Below are 25,445 nucleotides of genomic sequence, written 5' to 3' on the forward strand. Positions count from 1 at the left end.
CTACTTGCCAAGGCCTTCTCGTGACCCCTTCTGGCTCTCCTAATTTCCTTCTTTAGTCCTGTTCTGCATCCTTCCCCTAGATTCTGACTGTGCACGAGCTAACATCCTCACCTATATGGGGTCTGATGTGGCTCGCACCAAAGGTGTGTCTGCCGTCAACACCATGTTGGACGGCCCTCAGTTTCTGAATTTTGTACCCTGCCTGATTGTAAATGACAGCAGATTTCACTTTTAATGCAAAACTAAAGTGAATTGAATGACAAGTAATGCAAGCTATTGATGAATAATGAATAAAACTTTGCATTGTATTTCAATGTGCTCAATGTTAAAATAAAAAGAAACTGACTACTAAAATAATTGAACAATCTATATACAGCATGTTACATGAGCAAAATTTTCAAAAGCATTGAATATCATATAGGGTTTACTGAAGATAGATTTAACAGAATCCATTCTTTCCTCTCAATTAAGTGCATTATTTTGAATGAAAAACATGCCTGTTTCCCACTATGTATTCTTCACTAATCGTGCCTTCTTTGTCCCCTTAATTATTATTATGTCCGATTGAGAGTTCTCTGCCAGAACTATGGTATCAAATGTTGCCTTGAAATTTTCCAAAAATTTGTAGTCTGAATTAAATCTTAATTTGTTTGCCCACAGTATTACACTGCCTGATTGACAAAAATAGTCAAATGTAGCCAGTAAATCGTCCAGAAAGTCATGATGATAAACAACATCGGCTGCTAGGATGTAATCGTAATGGTAATCAGACCGAGGGAAGTTTTTATCTAAATCCACATTCCAAGCCAGCTCCTTAACCTGGGCTTGGTGCTTGCTTCTCCAGCGTGTATTCCTCATAAGATTACTTTGCAAGTTTCCAAACGCACAAGTGAGATCTGTACTAGTTACATAAGCACCTGAGAGAAAATGGATAAATAATCAGATATACAGGTGTATGCAAAATAGGCATTATTATCAATCTATATTCAATGAATGATACCAAATTATTACTCTATATTTGTAAATTAATTACAGTGCATATGGCTTCACCTTCACTGCGGGCCTGTGTAAGTCAGTCAATACAAATGTAAAATTTAAATTGAGATTTATTTAAATCAAAATTCTCGAGTAACTGACCTTCTACTTCTCAATTTGTTTGAAATAAACTGTAAGCTGAATTTCCACCCCAAAAAACAGGTGGATTGGGGTTGTGTCAGATGTTTATAAGTTTTTAAATCTGAAACACTATCCCAACCCAATTTCTGTGTGTAACAGAGAAAAGGTAGACAGCCAAGCCACTTTCAGGAGATGGATCGACAATTTCTATATTTTACTGAGACTGGCAGTGCTGATTTAACCTGGTTTCTGGGTTTTACAAGTCTGGCAGCTGAAAAGTAAGGAGAGTTTCGGGGAGGCAATAAGTGCTTTTACAGCACTTATGTTTAAATCTCCATCTCTCCTGGCTTCTCCATTGTTAGAGCCCCTCCCCACAAGTGTCTGTTTTTCTGATATCAGCCTTTTACACATTGGTTCCACAATCCTCCCTTCCCAATGGTACTTAGCCTTAAACATTATTCTATTCCTCAAGACCATTCCTTCTTCAAGATCCTCTTGAAAAAAAAAACCCTTCTTCATCTAAGTTTCTGACTGCTGCTGCTTTTTTGATCAGGTGTCCACTCTCAGAAACTACTTGGGATGGTTTTCTACATTCAAGGTGCTATGTAAATGCAAGTTGTTGTTGCAAAGGTGAAAACAGGAAGAAAAATATAAATACCCAGTAAGCCAGCCATAATAGACACCAGTCCTGTTCCAGCACCCAGTTCTATTACATTCTTGTCAGTAAGGTTGAATTCCATCCAGTTGCTTTCTAGAAAATTGCATAACTCAACTCCCTGCGGAAAGAAACAGTTATTTATATATTAAGTATATATTAATATTTTCCAAAGTAACTTGAAGAATTCAAGTATTTTTTCCATGCAAGGTGGTGATGAAATTCAAAGATATCAGAGCTTGAGTTAGCGCCTTGTCCAGGATCTGAAACAACATTGTTGCAGTTGGCATAATGGGAAATGCTGACAAAAAGTACAATCAAAAAATCTGAGAGAAAAGGGCATTCAGAGACTGACTGCCGTCCTTGATTGAGACTGTTGAGGCTCCAAGCCACTGAGTGGCTTTGACTTAAAGCTGCCATTGCCATTCCCCACATTATATGGCAGGGAAAGCTGCCATTCCCATCGACGGGCTCCAATGCTGTTTTTCCCTCCCGACATCAGCCTTCGCTCCTTTCGGAGAAAATCCCAGCCTCTGTCTCCAATTTCCTTTCACCTCCCCAAGTCTAAGTTGCAAATTGAATATGTTATGTTAGACATACCCCTGGCCAGGTCACTGCTCCAAAATGATCAATAGATTCAGAAATGGTGATCTCATAACCTGCAAACAGGTAGCGTTCCTTTGAAAAGCAGCCATAAACTGAGGGGGACCAAACTTGATGAGCAGTAGCCGAAGATGTTTTGATATCCAAGGGAATTTCTAGTGGGAAGAAAACATAAATCTACAAATAATCAAAGAAAATATAATTTGAATTGAAATGATAATGTGCTATCAACAATTCATCCATTAATATATAGGCTAATGACATATTGCTCTTTATGTAAGATGCATTATATTATACATAATTGAAAATAAACCTTGATTAAGATCTGCCTTCCATTTTCTCACTTAAAATTTCCTCGGGCGGGGGTTGGGGTAACTAAAACGTTACTTTAACTCTGAGAAAGGCTGGCACTGAAAAAGAATCCTCTGACTTATCTTTAACAATTCATGGTCTTGCTTCCCCCATCTCTGTAATCTCCACCAGTCCTACAACCTTCCCCCCATGCTTGAATTCCTTGTCCCTTCCATTCCAACGTCTTATCCACCACCTCCCTTCAGTCCACAGCTTGTGGTGTTGCCTTGAGCCACGTAAGCTCTATGCTCGGAATTCCCTCGTCCAGCCCTCTCATCCTGCTCTTCATCTATATCTCTAATGGATTCAGCATCTGTAAGTCATCCAAGGTGTGGGTGGGGGAGGGGGGGATTTTCTGACCTTCCTGTGACATTTTTCTTGGGGTGGGAGGTGGCGTGCTATTCACTGGTGGCAGGATTTTCTGGTCCCTCTGCTGTCAATGGGATTTCCAACTGACTATACCCCACACCATCAGGAAACCCGCAGTGGGGGTGCACTGTCGGGGGACCAGAAGATCCCGCTGGTGTGAACAGCCAGAAAATTCTGACCTAAGTTTGTTCTTCTATATTAAAGGTGCAATATCAAGGAAATTTGGTGTTGTTCAAGATAGATTTTATGCAAGATCAATTGTAGGAGATACTATGGAAGTATTTCCAAAATTTTACATGCAAGCTCTCCTGAGCAGAGAGATCTCGGTGTCCATGTGCATAGATCCCTGAAAGTTGATAGGGTTGTTAAGAAGGCGTACGGTGTGTTAGCTTTTATTGGCAGAGGGATTGGGTTTTGGAGCCATGAGGTCACGTTGCAGCTGTACAAAACTCTGGTGCGGCCGCACTTGGAGTATTGCGTACAGTTCTGGTCGCCGCATTATAGGAAGGATGTGGAAGCATTGGAAAGGTGCAGAGGAGATTTACCAGGATGTTGCCTGGTATGGTGGGAAGATCTTATGAGGAAAGGCTGAGGGACTTGAGGCTGTTTTCGTTAGAGAGAAGGTTAAGAGGTGACTTAATAGAGGCATACAAGATGATCAGGGGATTAGATAGGGTGGACAGTGAGAGCCTTTTTCCTCGGATGGTGATGGCTAGCACGAGGGGACATAGCTTTAAATTGAGGGGTGATAGATATAGGACAGATGTCTGAGGTAGGTTCTTTACTCAGAGAGTAGTAAGGGCGTGGAATGCCCTGCCTGCAACAGTAGTGGACTCGCCAACATTAAGGGCATTTAAATGGTCATTGGATAAACATATGGATGATATTGGAATAGTGTAGATTAGATGAGCTTTAGATTGGTTTCACAGATCGGCGCAACCTCGAGGACCGAAGGGCCTGTACTGCACTGTATTGTTCTATGTTCTATGTCAATGGGTGTTAAGCTTCATATCCTCACAAAATTTATAGAAAAGAACAACAAAAGAGTTGCTGGAAAACAAATTTCAAATGTGTGATATTTCACTTGTTTAAATTTCACTGCCTCCTTGCAATAATGTGGAAATAGCAACGCTGGGAGTTTGGGGCAGAATCAGGGGAAACACTAATATAAATAACACAAGGAGAAATAGAATCACATGTCATTTAGAAATACATCAAAACATCTTGTAGCTGCAGTATTTTGTGACTTTTCACATTGATGACTGAGGCTGTTACTCAGTGGGAAATAACAGCATCATTCACAGAACAAGGAAGATACCACAAAGGCACCTGAACAATCCTTTGTCTTACAATTAATATAAATATCTGCAACACCTGAGGTTTATGAGCAACTGCTCCGTAGATCTATGCTGCATACATGCGGTTAACACTTATTTACATAGTTTGATGGTAAAGGACATCGAGATCACAATGCTTGGCAGTGAAATCAAGCAAATTGATACATTTTAGGGATATAAATGCAGAGCCAACTATTACAATGGTGTAAATCTACATTGTTTCCAAAAGAAATGTTGGTTCAGATTTTGTGGTCACTGGCAAAATGATGGGGGGGTATTTGCTGCTGACCTCAAAGAAAGCTCTCCACACGATCTAGTGATCTCTGCTTGTGGATTTCCCCTTTCCAGACATTTGTTTAAATCTGAGGACAAGTCAAGGGGATCTCCAGGACTCCAATGATGTCATCAAGCAAGGTAAGCAACCAATCAAATTGCAGTTTTCTCACAGAAGATCAGGAAGTAAAAGCCACTTCCAGTTCCTTCATTTCTAATTTAAATTTTGCAAATAGCGAAATAAACGGTTGTTTATATATAATTGGGTTTAAGGTTGAACATAAAATATAAACTTTTTTTAAAAATCCATATTTTTAATATTTTAATCATATTGCAATCCGTCGCTCAACAAATATAAAATTAGTTTTAGATTTTCAGGACTGGTGAAGCTGTTTAACAGTATGATCTGAGTATGCTGTTAAAAGCCTATTCAACAGCTTGTAACTTTTTCAAGGATTTTTACAGCAAGACTAATAATGTGAATGTGAGAGTCCTCATTAGTCAATCATTGTTACTTGATTGCAGTCTGTGGGGGGGGGGGGGGGGGGGGGGGGGGGGCTTCAAAACTGGAGAACTATGAAGGAGCAGAGGCAGCAACATCTGGATTTCCATCTTGAACTGTACATATGTGAACTCCAGAAGTCGCCGTCAGTTCCTGTGGAGTAAAAAGGGGGGGATGTTGATAGTTTCACCTTCACTACTAGAAGTTTAAGTTTATTTATTAGTGAGACAAGTAGGCTTACATTAACACTGCAATGAAGTTACTGTGAAAAATCCCCTAGTCGCCATACTCTGGCACCTGTTCGGGTACACTGAGGGGGAATTTAGCAGGCCAATGCACCTAACCAGCACGTCTTTTGGATTGTGGGAGGAAACAGGAGCATCCAGAGGAAACCCACGCAGACACGGGAAGAATGTGCAGACTGTGACCCAAGCCAGGAATCGAACCTGGGTCCCGGGCACTGTGAGGCATCAGTGCTAACCATTGTGCCGCCATGCCACATCGAGCCCAGGTCATAGCTTTGTACTCATTGTTCTTGCTGCTGTTGTTCCGTATGCCACCATTTTTTTTCCCTGTAATCTAAGTTTGGCATATGGCTCTGCAAGTAGGTCAACAAACAATTATTTTAACATAGAGTTGTCAGAGTTCTCTCTATAATCTACAACTTCAACTCCAGGTTTTAATATTAGCCCATTAAATACCTTTGAAGATTCTTGACATTTCTATACTTGATATTTGTACTATATATGTACACATATCCTTGCTCCAAGAGAAAGATAAATGCATTTTTACTAGAAGAATGTTGATCAAATGCTATAAAAGATATATTGGTTAAATATAACTATACCTTCATTTTCATCAGAAGAATCCGTTTCTGACTGCTCTTCTTGCTGTTGGATTTCAAACTCTTCTTCATCTACTCCAGATATATCTATCATAGAGTTGGTCTCCATTCCAGAAATATACTGCACAAGTCACAAATCAGATTAGTGAAGAATAATACATTTTGGGGTATCAGTTGAGTGGAGTTCAGTGACTGGCAGACAAGGGATGGCAAATAGGAAGATACCGGCCCCAATCCAAACGGAAAGAGCCACAGGCGGCTGGGGGAGTAACTGAGGAGCATTTCTCACTATTAGGGATAAACTCTCAATATTTTTTATTCATTTACCTGATATGGGTGTCGCTGACTCAACCAGTATTTATTGCCTTTGGGGAAGGTGGTGGTGAGCTGCCTGCTTGAAGCTGAGGTGTAAGTACACCCACAGTGCTGTTACGGAGGGAGTTTCAGGATTTTGACCCAGTGACAGGAATGGTGATATATTTCCAATGCAGGATGGTGAATGATTTGGAGCGAAACGTCCAGGTGGTGGTGTTCCCAGCCCCTTGTCCTTCTCAATGGTAGCAGTCATGGGTGTGGAAGGTGCTGCCTAAGGATACTTGGTGAGTTCCTGCAATGCATCTTGTTGATGGTACACATGCTGCCACTGTTGGTTGGTGGTGAAGGGAATGAATATTTGTGGAACGGATACCAATCAAGTGGGCTGCTTTGTTCTGGAAGGTGTTGAGCTTCTTGAGTGTTGTTGGTGCTGCACTCATCCAGACGAGTGGAGAGCATTCCATCACACTCCTGACTTGTGTCTTGTAGATGGTGGACAGGCTTTGGGGAGTTAGGAGGTGGGTCACTTGCAAGAATCCTAGGCTCTGATCCTTTGATTCCCATTGAGTCCAGTTTTGCTTGGGCTCCTTGATGTCATTCTCAGTCAAGTGTTGCCTTGATGACAATGGCAGACACTCTCACCTCACCTTTGGCGTTCAATTCTTTTGGCCATGTTTGAACCAAGGTCAGAAGCTGAGTGACCCTGACAGAACACAAACTGAGTACCAGAGAGCAGGTTATTGCTAAGCAAGTGCTGCTTGAAAGCACTGTTGATGATATTTCCATCCATCACATTACAGTCGAGAGTAGACTGAAGGGGCAATAATTGGACAGGCTGGATTTGTTCTGTTTCTTGTGTACAGGACATACCTGGGCAATTTTCCACATTGCCAGGTAGATTCCAGTGTTGTAATTGTACTGCAAGAGTTTGGCTAGTGGTGTGCAAGTTCTGGAGCAAGGGGATCAACCCTGGTTGAATGAAGAGTGCAGCAGGGCATGCTCGGAGCAACACCAGGCACACCTAAAAATGAAGTATCAACCTAGTGAAGCTGCAGCGCAGTCTTCAGTACGATTGCTGGAATATTACCAGGGCCCGTAGCCTTTGCAGTATCCAGTGCCTTCAGCCATTTCTTGGTATCATGTGGAGCGAATCAAATTGGCTGAAAAATAATATCTGTGATTCTGGGGACCTCCAGAGGCAGCTGAAATGGATCATCCACTTGGCACTTCTGACTGAAGATTGTTGCAAATGCTTCAGCCTTATCTTTTGCACAGATGTTCTGGGCTCCTCCATCAGTGAGGATGGGAGTATTTGTGGAGCCTCCTCTTTCAGTGAGTTGTTTAATTGTCCACTACCATTCACAAATGAATGTGACAAGACTACAGAGCTTACATCCGAGCTGTTAGTTGTGGAACAGCTGAGCTCTTGTCTATTACTTGCTGTGTATGCTGTTTGGAATGCAAGTAGTCCTGTGTTGTAGCTTCACCAGGTTGATACTTCATTTTTAGGTGTGCCTGGTGTTGCTCCGAGCCTGCCCTGCTGCACTCTTCATTCAACCAGGGTTGATCCCCTGGCTTGATGGTGTTGGTAGAGTGGGGGATATGCTGGGCATGATGTTGCAGATTGAGTACAATTTTGCTGCTACTGATGGCCCACAGCACCTCATGGTTGCTTTATGGTTGCTTTATGTTTGGCGTAGAGATGGAGGACAAGAGGGTAAATGTAGGGGGTTCTGCTCAAAGTATTTTTTTTGTTAGATTTGCACTTTGCATTCCAATTTCTAGTATCTGTACTTTCAGATACTCTCAATATTTTTAAAATTATTTTGCTGCTGTTGACTATGACCCCCAGAAGACAACAGCTCATTAAAACATTCTTGCTTCAAATTAATTAACAATAATGTCTTAATTAGTTCACACAGTGATGTCCTCCAGCTAACTCAATTGGTTTGGTACCTTCAAGATCTGCTTTTCAACTAATCTGATTGCACTTCCAATCCCAGTGGTAAACCTAATATTTTTTTGAGAAATGCAAAGAATATTGCGTGAACAATGCTGTTATTTTACAGTCCTGCAGAGAAACCTCTCAAACTAACCAACACAAAGAAGAAACAAGTGCCACTGATCACCTGAGCTGGCCTCAGTAAATTTCCCCAGCACCATAGCTTGGTTGTGAATTTGTACATGGCTGGATCTATCCGTGACCAATCCAAGGTGCCTTGTGCCAGAAATGTCCTTGCGCTCATGGCAAAATTCTATCCATTATCTCTGATTCTGCTAATGCTTCAGAATCGACTGAACATTTCCTGCACTTCCGACATTAATTTCAGATATTCAACATCTGCGGTATTTTGCCTTTGTTCTGAGAGGATTCAGTTATTTTCTGTTGTACTGTTAATGTAATTTTAATCAAAAGTAGAGTGAGCAATACGGTTACACTTTTCCCCATGCTTCACTCTATCAGGAAATATTTTTTACAAGGTGGAAAGTCATTCAACCTCGGACTGGGACGTATACTGTACAAACTGAGACACGGAATATCTCTTTCAAAGTGCGGTAGGTAATGAATTGCTCATTTGTTGAATCTAGTCCATTACACTATTTGTTTAAACCCAACTAAAAGGAACACTTTGATCATATTTCTTGGACCTATTCCTCTCTGAGTGTTATTCTTCATCATTACTGAGGTATACGTTAATGTTTTTAGGTTGATCGTTTATCAACCTTTAGTAGATTATTTTTCAGTCAATGCTGGGAATATACAGACATGCAACTCCTTTATTCAGTAGTGAATATGACACTTATTTCTTGCAAATCTGCTTTAGGGCTTAAATTGGTTTGCCTCTGAAAGCCGGGATCAAGATGTGTGATGAACTCTTGCCTTTCCAATGGAATATGGACTGCATGCCATCTTTGTGTTCCCAGCCATTCGAATGTTTGCTTTTCATCTTCAAGAGGGGCAGGAGGTGTCGGGAATTTTCCTGACCCTGTGATCCTGTCTCTATTGTGGAGGTGCCGCCTGCCCTATTTTCGTGCTGGGAGGACAGGTTCGCGATGGAGACGGGATTGCTGACTTTGGAAACTCCACAGTGTTGGAAATGGGCCTGGATGCAGAGGTGGATCAGTCACGGTGCAGCCCTGATATAAAGGCCTGCCTCTGGAAGGGCACTGCCGGGAGGTGAGACTGGTGAGGAGAGAACTGACCCAGTTCTGTGAAGTCATCTCTGACCTTTGTCATGTGAGTCGTCAACTTTTCTCTGAGCATGCATGAAGGCCAACAGGTTTATAACTGTGGTAAAGTTGGCATAATAACCTACCCAATAAAAGCTGCAATTCCCTTGCTGGCTGTCTCTATTGCTCAAGGGACTGCCACAAACAGCATTGACTCACTCTTGGCACCTATAGCTGCTCTCCTATCAAATGTCTGCTCTCTGCAGCAATTATGATCGGAAACACAGTTTAGGGTTTCCTCTCCGGGTTTACAAAACCTCGAGTCCCAGCAGGTCACAATGGCGCTGAAGGGAGGTGACTTCTTGCAAGCTGTACCCAGCATACCTTCTAATTCTATTTTTTACTCTCGTTCTATGCTTCTAAATCTTTATTCTAACTCTTTTAAACTCTCTAACAATGCTTTAATGCAATTTCTTATAGATTTGGCAAAGTTAATCTTTCTCTACACCCTAGCTATGACTGTAACACTACATTCTGCACTCTCTCGTTTCCTTCTCCATGAACGGTATGGTTGTCTGTATAGCGCGCAAGAAACAATACTTTTCACTGTATACTAATACATGTGACAATAATAAATCAAATCAAATGAAGCCATCTGGGTCCTCAAACTGTGTTACGACCGCTCATTAATCACCCCTGCCATGCAGACAAGCACAGTGAGGACACCCACCCAACACACACATAACCAGTACCAGTTGTCAGCTTGCCACTCACTAGTGTTATCCAGCTGGACAGCGGATTGTGAGTTAACACGTGGTGAGCACGCATAAGAACCATGTGCTTTGTTTGTTGCCATGTCAGAATGCCCCAGAGGAGAACATTAATGTAGAGCCAGGCATCAAGTGCACCTCAATTCAGTGACCAGGACCTGGAGCTCCTGGTTCAGTCAGTGAGAGGCAAGAGAGACATCCTGTACCCAGTGGGCAGAAAACTCTCCCCAACCACCACAAATGGCCGGAGATTGCACTGATTGTGAGTGCCGAGGGTGAACACAGACACACCCGACTACAGTGTCACAGACACTTCCATAACCACCTGCAGCCCGGCAAGAAAAGTGGATTCGTGGAGCAGAGATAGCCATTGAAGATCTCCAAGCAGCATGACTATCATAGCCCTCGAAATCAGGTCAACTGACACCACAAAGACACTCAAACTCTCAAATTACTGTACAACAACTCTCCTTTATTGCACTGTACCAAATTATCACAAACCGGGTATCAAACTTCATTGTACGCAGAGCAACTAACCTCTGACCTACTCTGTCACACACATAAATATTCAAAGGGTATTACAAAATATCGAAACTCATGACATTGGACTGAGCGATGCTACCCGTGGCGAGGCAAACTGATCAGATTCCCTATGATAGGTTTTGTTCCAATGTCTCTGAAGTCCCAGACTCAGGGTCTTGCTGCTTTGTGTCAATGGTTGATTTTGGGTTACTGCTGCCAATGTCTGTGGGCTGAATTTTACGACCTCATTGTGCCCGTTTTGCAGCAGGAAGAAGTAGTAAAATCGGGCATGATGTGACGAGCAGGAATGGCGCCCGTTCTCGCATTTTACCAAAAAAAGAAAATCAGCGCCATCGGGACCCCGCCCAAAATGGGCGCAATGTCAATTTGCATTTTTTTGCATTCACCACAATGTCATTAGTGAGCTTCACTCCCAATCGTCCCAGCTCACCCGCCTTAACCGCTCGCTGCAGCCGGATCGGTCAGAAAAACACCACAAGTATAAAAGTCACATTGAGGTACTTGAGCAGAGAGGGTGAGCGAGGAGGTAAGTCTCTGCATTTAAACTGCTCCATGCTGCTCACAGGGGGTTGTTTCGTATCAGCCATGTTGGGTTTTGGGTTGGGGGGGGGGGGGGTGGGGGGCTGTTGTTGCTCATGGGGTCCAGCCTCGGACTCTCAGCACGGGCCCGGGTCAGAGCGCTGACCTCGGGTTTTAGCGCTGACTCTGGGTCCTCGTGCAGGCAGCAGCAATAATTGCTGCTGTGAGGGATGGACTGGAAACTCTCTGAAGTGGCAGTGCTGCAGCCTCGGGACTTGTCGAGCAGCACTGTCTGTGGACACTACTGCATGGGTTCTGGATGTGTGCTTGTGAGTGGGGCGTGGTGGGGCTGTGTTGCCATTGTAGGATCTATGGGGAATGTGTGTTGCTGGGGGTTTGTGGTGGGGGGGTATTGGGACCATGTGTTCCTGGTGTTCTGTGGGGGAGTAAGGGGAGTGTGTGTTGCTGGGGGTCTGTGGGGGGTATAGGGAGTGTGTGTTGCTGAGGGACTGTGGGAGTGTGTGTTGCTGAGGGTAAGGGGAGTGTGTGTTGCTGGGGGGCTGTGGGAGTGTGTGTTGCTGAGGGTAAGGGGAGTGTGTGTTGCTGGGGGTCTGTGGGGGGTATAGGGAGTGTGTGTTGCTGGGGGTCTGTGGGGGGTATAGGGAGTGTGTGTTGCTGAGGGACTGTGGGAGTGTGTGTTGCTGAGGGTAAGGGGAGTGTGTGTTGCTGGGGGGCTGTGGGGAAGTATGGGGAGTGTTTGTTGCTGGGGGTCTGTGGGGGGGCACTGGGAGTGTGTGTTGCTGGGTGGGGGTGAGCAGAGTTCTTTAACCTCTCAACCGGTCTCTCCCCTTCCCCAAATTTCCCCGCCCCCCCACTTCAGATTGACGAGATGGCTTTTGCAATGCAACCCATTGATCTTGCTTTTCTTTTGGTTGCCGCTGGAGTGAGGAGGAGAAACAGGAGGATGAATTACGGGCAGAGGAGGCCCAGGCCTTACCACTCGCAGGTGCAGAGACAGACTGCCGCCACAGGCAGCATGTGGCCACCATTTGCCCTGAGGAGGGGGCAGGAGGAGGAGGGAGCGGACAGCTCAGCAGTTCCACACGTGAGTGTTGGACACTGTGCTGCCGGCTTCTCCGGCTCCGAAAGCAGGCAGTGCGACACCTGTGCCGTTTCTTGCAGCACCTGACAGCTCGGTGCACGGGAGGGTCACTCATTCCCAGTGGCTGTGAAAATGACGGCCACCTTAAACTTTTATGCCACCGGGTCCTTCCAGGCCGCCAGTGGAGATCTTTGTGGCATTTTCCAACCATCCGTCCACAAGGAGGTCACGGATGCTCTGTATGTCCGGGTTGGCCAGAATATTAAATTTGATCTTTGACCATGGCCAGCAGGAAGCCCAGGCCGCAGGGTTCACAGCAATTGCGGGGATGCCAAATGTGCAGGGGGCTATAGACTGCGCCCATGTCGCCCTCAAGGCCCCAGTGAAGAATCCAGGAAGATTCATGAACAGAAAGGGCTTCCATTCAATAAATGCGCAATTGGTGTGTGACTATCAGCTGAATGTTATGCACGTCTGCGCCAGATACCCCGGCAGTGTGCAGGACAGCTTCATATTGAGGAATTCTGATGTCCCAGAGGTTTTTGAGGAGGAGACCAGGGTGCAGGGATGGCTCATGGGGGACACGGGTACCCGCTTTGGGCTTGGCTGATGATGCCTGTGCGGAGGCCTGAGACTGATGCAGAGACCCGATACAATGAGGCCCACATTGCCACCCATTCAACAGTGGAGTGGTGCATACGGCTCCTCAAAATGCGGTTCAGGTGCCTGGACTGCTCTGGCGGGACCCTCCAATATAGACCCCTGATATTGTCCCGCATTGTGGTGATGTGCTGTGCCCTACACAACCTTGCGCTGCAGCGAGGGGATTTTTTGGAGGAGGAGGAGGATGTGGAGACCGACCAGCCAGGCATTGCTGGGGAAGAGGTTGCCCAGCAGGAGGAAGAGGAGGAATCTCTTGTGGGCTCTGGGAATGCCATGCCAGATGCTGTAAGTCGCTGCCAATGCATGCCACCCGCTGTAGCCAGTGAATTATTTGAGCACCTTGATTTTCTCAGCAACAGTGCGTTGAGGGGCATCCCCCACTGACATCAATGTGCAGGGTCCCTCCGGCGACTGTTGGGGTAAGTACATCCCTGTTAGAGACTAATCAGAGACAAGTTAGTCACGGGTGTGGGGTGAAATTACATTTATTGTTGCCAATAATAGTGCCTTCAAAATAAGTGATAATATAAAAACGTGTGAACTTGAGACTGCAAAGTGCCTAAATATTCTGTCTATCTAGTGTTGCCCTTCACCTGTGCCATCTTAGTGCTGCTACAACTTCTTAGCCTTAAGTGGCCTACCACTGTGTCTTGGTGTCTTCCCAGTATGTACATCGGAGGTGGAAGTAGCCAGTTGGCTACTGTGCCCCGTGGCCTGTGATGCCCTTGGCGAGCGTCCTCTGGAGGCCTGGACCTTGAGGGCCCTGGCCGGCTTCCAGGTGTCAGGGAGGTAACCATGACACCCTCTTCATCCTGCTACCCTGGAGATGCCCCGGTGTCAGGAAGGGGGGAGTCAGAAGGTGTAGCCACAGCCGCAGTCTCCTGGGTGGAAGACCCCGGCACGGGTTCGGGCCCTCCCTCCTCCCTCGGGGTTACTGTGGACCCCTGGGTCACTCCATGAGACGGCGGTGCTTCTGCAGTGAGCTCCAGAAGCTCTGGCATCACCTTGTGGAAATTAAGTTACAACAACTATGGCAGACAGCGCTGTCAGCAAGAATGGAAAGTGTTTACGTGCAAACAAGGCCTGAGTGATGTCAGTGGTTGCTTATTCAGAGAAGTGACTAATCTCACCTTGTGTCCGTATCTTAAACACTGTGTTGCCTGGCATGGCCATGGTCACAGGAACCAAAGAAAGTACAAGAACTCCTACCAAAAACAGGATATGGTGACATATTATGCTAATGATGGATTAGAAGGAGACAGTTTTCACTTGGATAAGAAAGAACAAAAAGCTATACTATGATTGGTGGACTGTGTATGTAAATTAAGGATTAGAAAGTTGCTTGTTTCTCATTTGCTAGAATGAACTATAACTGCAATACATCTGTGTATGAATCGACAGAACACCTCGCAGTGCATCCCACTGCATCTGTGTCCTCCTCGTGCATGAGTAATAAAGCTTGGAAGATTGAGTACTCTTAGTGCCATAATCTTGGTTGTACCCAAGTCGACGACAACCTGGCCCTGCCAGTCCTGGAGGACCACCTGTGTTCTTGCCCTGGTGGTCGAGCTCTCTGCGATGGCCCTCTGAGTCAGGGGCCACCTGTCAATGGCTGCAGCAAGTGCCTCTGAGACTGGGCCACTCTCTGCAGCCCCTCAGCCATGACCCTCTGTGACTTGGCCACGTTCTCAAGGGCTGTTGCCATAGCCCGCTATGTCTTGGTGCTGTCCCACTGGGTCTCCAGCAATCTCTGCAGCCTCTCAGTCATCACCTTCTGTGAGTCGGCCATGTCCTCAAAGGCTGCAGCCATAGCCCACTGTGTCTTAGTACTTTTCTGCTGGATCTCCTGCAAGCTCTCGAGCCTCTCAGCCATGGACTGCAGAATCTCAATAAGCCTGTTGAGGCCCTAGCTGTGGCCCGCTGTGATTGGACCATGGCCCTCTGGGACTCTGCCATGGTCTACTGTGACTTGGCCATCACTTGGAGCCTGTCACTCATGGTGAGGATCCCTTGCCCCAGGCTTTCCACTGCAGACGCCATCCTTGCAGTGTTGGCCTGGGAACCACACAAGACAGGTCCGCCAGAAAGCTTTGGGACTCCTCCCAACAGCCTCGTAGTCGGTCCCTTCATGCATTACCTGGCTCTGTTGCTGCATCTCCAGCAGCTGAGGGAGAAGTGACCTCAGGTGCCCAGCATGTAGCCTGGGGCCAGCTGAATCGTTGCCTCCGGCTGGCCCCCGCGTGCCAGACGCCTCGGACGTTCCCTCCTCAACCTGATGTACATCAACAGATGTGTCATGCACATCAGAGAGTGACCCAGATGCCTCGCCACTAACTTGACCCACCGATGTGAGAGTGTCTGGGATGGTGAGTTGCGAGGTGGAAGCTGACACAAACTGGTGCCAGTCTCGGAGGTCCCTTCATCCACTTCCTCCGAAGTGTCTTCTGAGCTGTCATAGAGTCATAGAGGTTTACAGCATGGAAACGGCCCAACTTGTCCATGCCGCCCTTTTTTTTAAATGACTAAGCTAGTCCAAATTGCCCCCATTTGGCCCATATCCCTCTATACCCAACTTATTCATGTAACTGTCTAATCGCGTTTTAAAAGATAAAATTGTACCCACCTCAACTACTACCTCAGACAGTCTGTTCCAGACACTCACCACCTTCTGTATGAAAAAATTGCTCCTCTTGACACTTTTGTATCTCTCCCCTCTCACGTTAAACCTATGCCCTCTCGTTTTAGACTCTTTTACCTTTGGGAAAAGATATTGACTATCTAGCTGATCTAGACTCCTCATTATTTTATAGACCTCTATAAGATCACCCCTCAGCCTCCTACGCTCCAGAGAAAAAAAAGTCCCAGTCTATCCAGCCTCTCCTTATAACTCAAACCATCAAGTCCCGGTCACATCCTAGTAAATCTTTTCTGCGCTCTTTCCAATTTAATAATATCCTTTCTATAATAGAGTGACCAGAATCGTACACAGTATTCCAAGTGTAGCCTTACCAATGTCTTGTACAACTTCAACAAGATGTCCCAACTCTTGTATTCAATGTTCTGACCAATAAAACCAACTATGCCGAATGCCTTCTTCACCACCCTGTCCACCTGTGACTCCACTTTCAAGGAACTATGAACCTGTACCCCTAGATCTCTTTGTTCTATAACTCTCTCCAATACCCTACCATTAACTGAGTAAGTCCTGGCCTGGTTCGATCTACAAAAATGCATCACTTCGCATTCATCTAAATTAACTCCATCTACCATTCGTCAGCCCACTGACCCAATTGATCAAGATCCCATTGCAATCCGAGATAACCTTCTTCACTGTCCACTACGCAATCAATCTTAGTGTCATCTGCAAACTTACTAACCATGCCTCCTAAATGCTCATCCAAATCATTAATATAAATGACAAGTAGCAGTGGACCCAGTACCAATCTCTGAGGCACACCGCTGGTCACAGGCCTCCAGTTTGAAAATCCACCCTCTGTCTTCTGTCATCAAGCCAATTTTGTATCCATTTAGCTACTTCATCCTGGATCCCGTGAGATTTAATCTTATGCAACAACCTACCATGCGGTACCTTGTCAAAGGCCTTGCTAAAGTCCATGTCGACAACATCAACTGCACTGCCCTCATCTACCTTCTTGGTTACCCCTTCAAAAAACTCAATCAAATTTGTGAGACATGATTTTCCATTGACAAAACCATGCTGACTGTCTCCAAATCAGTACTTGCCTCTCTAAATGCCTGTAGATCTTGTCTCTCAGAATACATTCCAACAACTTACCCACTACAGATGTGAGGCTCACCAGCCTGTAGTTCCCAGGCTTTTCCCTGCAGTCCTTTTTAAACAAAGGCACAACATTTGCCACTCTCCAATCTTCAGGCACCTCACCCGTGACTATCGATGATTCAAATATCTCTGCTAGGGGACCTGCAATTTCCTCCCTAGCCTCACACAATGTCCTGGGATACACTTCATCAGGTCCCGGGGATTTATCTACCTTGATGCGCTTTAAGACTTCCAGCACCCCCTTCTCTGTTATATGTACACTCCTCAAGACATCATTATTTATTTCCCCAAGTTCCCTAACATCCATGCCTTTCTCAATAGTAAATACTGATGGGAAATATTCATTTAGGATCTCACCCATCTCTTGTGGATCCGCACATAGAGTGGCCCTACTCTCTCCTTAGTTACTCTTTCGCCCTTTTATGTATTTGTAGAATCTCTTTGTATTCTCCTTTGCCTTGTCTGGCAAAGCAATCTCATGTCCCCTTTTTGCCCTGCTGATTTCTCTCTTAACTCTATCTCTACATCCTCTATACTCTTCAAGGGATCCACTTGATCCCAGCTGCCTGTGCATGTCATGTCTTGTGCCTCCTTCTTCCCCCTGTCAGGGGCAGGATGGGTGGGAGCAGCAGTGGGGGCCATTATGCCAGATGGCCTAGGCACGCGGGGTCCCTTCCTGCAACACAGGACATAAGGTTAAATGCAAGGAAGGGAGAGGAATCTGGGCTCCAACTTGCTTGAGATTTTTCCAAAAAGTGGAGGATTGGCAGCTGCTCATTTCTATGCTCCAGCCTGACCATGCTGTCACTAATGGTCTGCATCTCCTCCTCTCCCGCAAGCTCCAGTGCCCGCTCCTCAAAGGGGGTGAGGACCTGGATCTCAGGCACACCACCCCCTGTCTTCATCCTCTCCTGGTGATTATGGGTATTCTTCTCCTGTGGGTACAGAAAGAGCCATGTCAAATGGAGGGGGGTGGGGGGGGGTGGGGCTGTATCTGGCCCGGGGGTGGGATGGGTGGCGGTTCTGTCAGCAGAGCTGGTTTTTTCCAGTTTTCCTGCGCACGCGCAGTTTGTGACTCTAATCTAAACTGTTGGCTGTCTGGCGAATTAGGCCCCGCCCACTGCCCCTCGTGACTAGAAATGGTCTAACCCATATTTTCAAAGACTGAGTGCATACGATTGGGAGTGAAAGCTCGCCCGAAAAACGGATCAGGAACTCTCCCGTTTTCATGCTAGCTGAATACTTAGAAAAAATCTCGTAAAATTCCACTCTCTGTGTCGCTTATAGAGATCTTGCTGGTACTAAATATGCTCCCAGTCACGTATTCCAACGACAGGCACTAATAAATCACTGTCTTTTTGGTCACAAATATTAAGTCATGCCTCTGTCAGGGGGGTCATATTTTTCTCAGGAATACGACATTCATTCACTGTCTGATCAAGACACAGCAACAGCCACTGTCCATTCAATTCCTCTGTATATCCCATAGCTGCACATCCTGTTCTTTGCTGCTCCCACAGTCCTTAGCCTGATACAACGTCTTCACTTTGCTGTATACCCATCAGCTACACAATGTAGCTGATCCGCATATGGTTCATGTACGTCCTGTAACCAGGAGTTCTATGTGGATGTGAGGCACTCAGAATAGAGGCCACCCATGTTGTAAAATGTGTGTGACCACCGTTCAAACCACATTGATGAGCAGGATGTGTTCAATGTGTTTTCCTGCTTTCCTCTTGTCGGAGCAGCGCTCCGAAAGCTAATGGTATTTGCTACCAAATAAACCTGTTGGACTTTAACCTGGTGTTGTTAAAACTCTTACTGTGTTCCTCTTGTCCTCACAGGGAACCGAGGAGAAGACTTGGACCGGTGGTGGGACACTGCAGCTGAGGTCAATACAAGCTATGGAGGAGAGAGGCAGAGAGATCACGCGTGTGCCCTGTTACCAGAACATCACAGGCTGAAATTCTCCAATGTCGGAAGCAGCTGGAGTGCTTGTCGGAGCAGAATGAGATTGTGCACAGGGGCACTCAGCAGCCTGGAGCAGTCCACCCAGACAAGAGGAGGTACAGTTTGACAGGAGCACGCACTGAGAACTGTCCGGGAAATAAATGTGACCCGGGAAACAGTGAAGAAAGCAACAACGTGGGAGCGAGTGAACTACAAGGTTTTTAAACACTGTGCCAAAGAACTTGATGGAGGCGGGATGTCCAATGGGGCTTGGAGCCCCACTCAATCTCATACTCTGGAAGGAGTGTGAGCAGATAGCTTTGGAGGTTGATGCCAGCAGTCAAGCAGTGCTGCATGAAGGTTACAGTGAATGCATCGTCAAAAGTTGCATCCGATTAACTACAACGTTAGCCTCGGACAAAGCTCAATTCCAAACCACTCACCTACGAACAATCTCTATCATTGACTCCTATCTAATATTCATATGCCTCACCTCACTCCCACACAATTAGCACCTCACCCCCACATCTCACAGCTTGCACACACTGCAGTTCAACCAAGACAGCACCTCAGGCACACATTGCACCACACTCATTGAAACACTCCCTTCTCTTGCAGCCCCGGGGTGGCACAACCAGAGACAGCAGGAGTTAACCAAAGGGAGACCGGAGTGTCTGCACTTCCTGTCCCATCATCGAAGAGACAATGCTGAGCATGGCTGAAGTACCCATTGCTGAGGCTTTGGCCAGTGGCAGGGCTGAAATCATTGATGATGATACAGGTACTGGAAATATATCTAGAAAGCACAGGAGCCAAAATGTACCAGATGCAGGGGGAGACATGCAGGGGAATGGGGAGGTAGAAGTGGGGGGAGCATGATGTGATTGGGAATGGGAATGAGTGAGATGTGCAGGGGAATGGGAGGTGAAATGTGCAGGGGTGGGGGAGGTGAAATGTGAGGGTGAGGGGGAGGGGGAAGACGTGGGGGAGGTGGTTGGGGAGGGAGCAGGGGAACATGTGTGGGCTGGGGGAGGATAACTTAAAGGCAGGTTGATTTCTCCACTGAGATTGACCCAGTTGGAATAGGGAGATGAAGGGCTGAACGGTAGATCAAGTCAACTTCCACTGTTAATCCTGCACTCAAAGAGCAGGGGTTCAGTACTTTTAACATGGCTATGACAGACAGCAATGTTAATGGCGATTGTAGTTTCCAGTGCAGGGTCTGATTTCCGGGTCTTTCCAGACTTTACGACACCAGATAAGGGGTCCGGTATCTGTCGTATCCTCAACCCAAATCCTACTTCTCACATCCCACTTCCCACGCATCCCACACTCACTTCTTATTTGCAAGCTGTAAGCTATGAAAGCGGGCATCTCGCACATTCCCACACCCCCCCCGCCCGCATCCCTGCCCGCACCCCCGTGCCCCCACCATGTCCTTACCTTTGTGTCTTTCTCCTTTAAGATGCTCAACAGGTGCTACCTGGCCAAGGAATGGAGGAACATCAAGACTAAAGTGATGATGAAAACAGAACCGCTACTTGATTTGCACTTGTAGCCAGCAGCTCAGGAACTGGCACTGTGCATATCTGAGAGGTTAGATCAGAAGCAAGATGTGTACATGGTGAGAGGATGGAAATGAGTGGCCTGCAGACCAGATATGGGGCAAAATTAGAACAACGGCACGGTAGCACAGTGGTTAGCACTGCTGCTTCACAGCTCCAGGGACCTGGGTTCGATTCCAGGCTCGGGTCACTGTCTGTGTGGTGTTTGCACATTCTCCTCGTGTCTGCTTGGGTTTCCTCCGGGTGCTCCGGTTTCCTCCCACAGTCCAAAGATGTGCGGGTTAGGTTGATTGGCCATGATAAAATTGCCCCTTAGTTTCCTGAGATGCGTAGGTTAGAGGGATTAGTGGATAAAATATGTAGGGATATAGGGGTAGGGCCTGGGTGGGATTGTGGTCGGTGCAGACTCGATGGGCTGAATGGCCTCTTTCTGCACTGTAGGATTCTATGATCTATGATCAGCCAGGTCAATAAGAGCGTTCTGGTACCGAGGAACCAGATGTTAAACACTGCTGGGTATGCACAATGAAATGGCAAAAGGCTTGTGATCAATGTCGAGGAGTAAGGGAGAATCTAGCACCAATCGGACACAGGGTTTCACCTTGGGCCTCCAGCCCCTTCTTTCCAGCAAAAGTGAAGGCCACCTCTGTTTCCACACTTGTGGACCCAGTCACGATATAGCGTCCGATAGCCAGTGTCACAATTTCCATTGTAGCATCAGCAGTGGAAAGTCAAACATCTCAGCCAAGGTTAGATCGTGCCTTGTGAGGGACTGCTGCTGCCATTGGAGGGTGTGGATTACATTGTGGAAAGGGTTGTGGGTTGTTACAGCAACAACCTGTCCTCCAATAGATTTCTAGCATTGCTGTAGTGCTGTCCAGTGGGAGTATTGTTTCATGAAGCACAATCCTAAGGTCCTTCTCTTGGAAGACAGCATTTATTCACCCACCACTGCCACTCCACTAGTACCCTGGGCCAGCCAGCCCAGACTGCTGCTATCCATGCCCAGGGGGTGCAATCTATAGCCAGGGCTTCTGATCCACAACTCCTCAAGGTTATCATCCAAGACCATTTGCAAGGTTCTAATACTGAAGCTCAGCAGCCTCCCACCAGCTATGCTGCAGCCATGAGGGTAACACAATGGAGGAGCACCAGGACAGATGAAGACACACAGGACACAGGCACTAAGGGAATGCACATGTGTTTTATTAACTTTTGTATGCAAAATAATTTCCATTATAAATTTGGTTGGGAATGATTATTTTGGGATGAGTTTTATTTGTGCATTAAGGCCAAGGTGGTGCTGTGATGTCAGTGACAAAGGGAAGGTAAGATGTGGAAGGGTTGGTGAATGGGGAATTGGCTATGTGGTTGCTGTTGTCTCACTCGAATCATTCCTTCATGGAAAGCCCAGATAGAAAGGAGATGTCTAGATTCCCTTCACCCTTCCTCCTCCTCTTCCGACTGCTCCTCTCCCTGCTCCTTAATTACTTATTGTATAACTGGTGACTAGGATTGTCCCCTTGTGGTGGTGGGATTGTGCAGCATACAGCACACCATAAATCCTGACACCCATTCCATTGAACACCACAGGCTCCTCCAGAAGACCAGAACCATTGTTCCAGCCTGCGTGATAAAGTAGGACTGAGTCAGCACGGCTTTGTCAAGGGAGGTCATGTCTGACAAATCTGTTAGAGCTCTTTGAGGAGGTAACAAGGAAGTTAGATAAAGGAGAGCCAGTGGACGTGATTTATTTAGATTTCCAGAAGGCCTTTGACAAAGTGCTGCATAGGAGACTGTTAAATAAGTTAAGTGCCCATAGTGTTAAGGGTAAGATCCTGACATGGTTAGAGGATTGGTTGACTGGCAGAAGGCAGAGAATGGTGATAAAAGGGTCTTTCTCCGGATGGCAACTGGTGACTACTGGTGTGCCTCAGGGGTCAGTGCTGGGACCACAACTTTTCACAATATACATTAACGATTTGGAGGAAGGAACTGAAGGCACTGTTGCTAAGTTTGCAGATGATACAAAGATATGTAGAGGGACAGGTAGCATTGAGGAAGCAATGGGGGGCTGCAGAAGGACTTGGACAGGTTAGGAGAGTGGGCAAAGAAGTGGCAGATGGAATACAATGTAGAAAAGTGTGAGGTTATGCACTTTGGAAGGAGGAACGGACACATATGGACGCAACAGAAGGAGGAGGAATGCATAGACTATTTTCTAAATGGGAAAATGCTTAGGAAATCAGAAACACAAAGGGACTTGGGAGTCATTGTTCAAGATTCTCCTAAGGTTAACGTGCAGGTTCAGTCGGCAGTTAGGAAGGCAAATGCAATGTTAGTATTCATCTTGAGACGGCTTGAATACAAGAGCAGGGATGTACTTCTGAGGCTGCATAAGACTGTGGTCAGACCCCATTTGGAGTATTGTGAGCAGTTTTGGACCCCATATCTAAGGAAGGATGTGCTGGCCTTGGAAAGGGTCCAGAGGAGGTTCACAAGAATGATCCCTGGAATGAAGAGCTTGTTGTATGAGGATCGGTTGAGGACTCTAGGTCTGTACTCGTTGGAGTTTAGAAGGGTGAGGGGGGATCTTATTGAAACTTACAGGATACTACAAGGCCTGGATAGAGTGGACGTGCAGAGGATGTTTTCACTAGTAGGAAAAACTAGAACCAGAGGGCACAACCTCAGGCTAAAGGGACGATCCTTTAAAACAGAGCTGAGGAGGAATTTTTTCAGCCAGAGAGTGGTGAATCTTTGGAACTCTTTGCTGCAGAAGACTATGGAGCCCAGGTCATTGAGTGTCTTTAAGACAGAGATAGATAGATTCTTGATTGATAAGGGGATCAGGGGTTATGGGGAAAAGGCAGCAGAATGGGGATGAGAAATAAATCAGCCAAGATTGAATGGCGGAGCAGACTGAATGGGCCGAGTGGCCTAATTCTGCTCCTATGTCTTATGGTCTTACAGATGGTCTGCTCTATCATATTTCATATTGTAGCAAGGCTCTCAGTGTATGCATGTTGTACACGGGTGCACTGGTTGCACACGTCATCAGCCATGTCTTCTTGCCCAGTAACAACCCTATAATTTGCTGTGGTAGCTGATGACACAGCAGTGGGCTGCAGAAAGAAGACATCATAACCACTGCCAGGGCACTAAGCATTGAGCTGCACAATTTGCTGCCTACAGTCACACACCAGCTGGACATTGAAGGAGTGGAATCCCTTTTGGTTCTGGTATATGGCAGACATATCAGGAATATCATACCCAACAAAGTGATTTGCATGCAGTCCCTACTGCCTGCATCACAAGGAAGCCTGTAGTCCTGGTGTAACTGTATACTTGCTCTATCTGGCAACCGAGAAAGAAAGAAATTTGGTTCCCGTTAAATAGAGAGACTCAGTGACTGCCATTCTCCTCCTCCCATCCTATCCAACAACGGCTGGCAAACTAGGGCATCTTACAAACATCTCCAGCTGCTGCCTGAATGGAACGGGATACAAAGGTTCATGTCCCATGTCGCCTTCACAGCCCTCTCACTGGCAACATCCTGAGGGTTACCATTGTCCAGAAACTGAACTGGACTAACTGTATAAATGTAAAAGCAAAATACTGTGGATGTTGGAATCTGAAACCAAAACAGAAAATGCTGGAAAATCTCATCAGGTCCAACAGCATCAATGTGTAAATACTGTGGCTACAAGAACAGGTCAGAGGCTAGGAATTCTGCAGCAAGTAAATCACCTCCTAACTCCCCCAAACCTGTCTACTATCTTCAAAGCACAAGTCAGGAGGGTGATGGAATAGTCTCCACTTGCCTGGATGAGCAGCTCCAACAACACTCAGCTTGACACCATCCAGGACAAAGCAACCCACTTGATCCATTCACCACCTTAAACATTCACTATCCACCACTAATACACAACAGCAGCATGTATGTACCATATACATGATGCACTGCAGCACTTTCCAAGGCTCCTTTGAAAGTATCTTCCAAACCCCCAATCTCTCCCACCGAGACGGACAAGGGCAGAAAATGCATGGGAACACTACCACCTGCAATTTCCCTCCAAGCCACGCGCCATCCTGATTTGAAAATATATTGCTGTTCCTTCACTGTCACAATCCTGGAGCTCCCACCCTAACAGCACTGTGGGTGTACCTACATCACATGGACTGCAGCGATTCAAGAGGGTGACTCTACAGCACCTTCTCAATTCGGGACAGTCAACTAATGCTGGCCTTGCCAGTGTCATCCACATCCTATGAACAAATATAAACAGCCACTAGCAATGCAGTCCTTCCCCTGCTTTAAGGTTGATTTGCGGCTGTAACATGTCGAGGATTCAATTGAGGGTATCTTTATTGAAGTGCAGGTGTAGCGTACAATGTTCCTCACTGAGGCTAAAGCCCTCTAAATTATCCTAAATTACTTTGTTCTCCACACTCTGCCCCTTCTCGTTTCAGGAGCATGTTCTGCCCTTTGCAGTATCTGTTTATCCTTTAAGACATGCTGTATCCAAGAGGACTGTGTTGCCATATTGTGCATATTCCAGCAGAGGTTTAAAGTGGACACTAATAGCCAGACTGTACACCAATCCCACACTAATATGGCATTTTGCGTAATTCACCCCAAGTATGCACAAAATTCCGCGACCTCTCGTTTAAAGCTCTTGTTCTTAACACCCCCAATATACACAGCACACAACCAATTTCTTCCACAATAATGCACGATAAACCTGAATTCAAATCAAGCGCAAAGATACCAGCAAAGCGTGACCGAAATCTAAACTAGAAACATCCAATTGTGTGAATGAAAGTAAAACGAATGTTTGCAAATTGAGTAAACGAACGTCACATGAATGATATGAAAATATGCATCAAAACGGGTACCTTTTTCTAAAGGAGACGCGGAACTGTTCTGTGTCTTCACTGTTGACAAGTGTCAGCAGTATTGGGGGCTGGGACTGCAGTAAATAAACTTAACCC

The 25,445-nt window shown here is 46.1% G+C and overlaps 1 protein-coding gene across 1 annotated transcript; it reads right to left on the reverse strand.

Moving 5' to 3' along the window:
• On the reverse strand, positions 1–25,445 carry LOC144499591 (protein-lysine methyltransferase METTL21C-like). Its single transcript, XM_078221722.1, has 5 exons — positions 25,350–25,445; positions 6,054–6,171; positions 2,372–2,529; positions 1,775–1,892; positions 1–917 (listed from the first exon to the last, which is right to left on the reverse strand). The coding sequence occupies exons 2-5, from the start codon at positions 6,157–6,159 to the stop codon at positions 508–510; spliced, it is 792 nt and encodes a 263-aa protein (XP_078077848.1). The 5' UTR covers positions 6,160–6,171; positions 25,350–25,445; the 3' UTR covers positions 1–507.

This window comes from Mustelus asterias, chromosome 10 (genome assembly GCF_964213995.1).
Source record: "Mustelus asterias chromosome 10, sMusAst1.hap1.1, whole genome shotgun sequence".
NCBI lineage: Eukaryota > Metazoa > Chordata > Chondrichthyes > Carcharhiniformes > Triakidae > Mustelus > Mustelus asterias.

Bases quoted from the DNA above. Each gene is read 5' to 3' on its own strand.
- LOC144499591 (XM_078221722.1), bottom strand. From the start codon at position 6,159: ATGGAGACCAACTCTATGATAGATATATCTGGAGTAGATGAAGAAGAG. The intron at 2,530-6,053 runs GTATAGTTATAT...TCTTCCCACTAG, and splicing joins TTCTTCTGATGAAAATGAAG to AAATTCCCTTGGATATCAAA. The intron at 918-1,774 runs GTATTTATATTT...ATTTTCTCTCAG, and splicing joins TATTATGGCTGGCTTACTGG to GTGCTTATGTAACTAGTACA.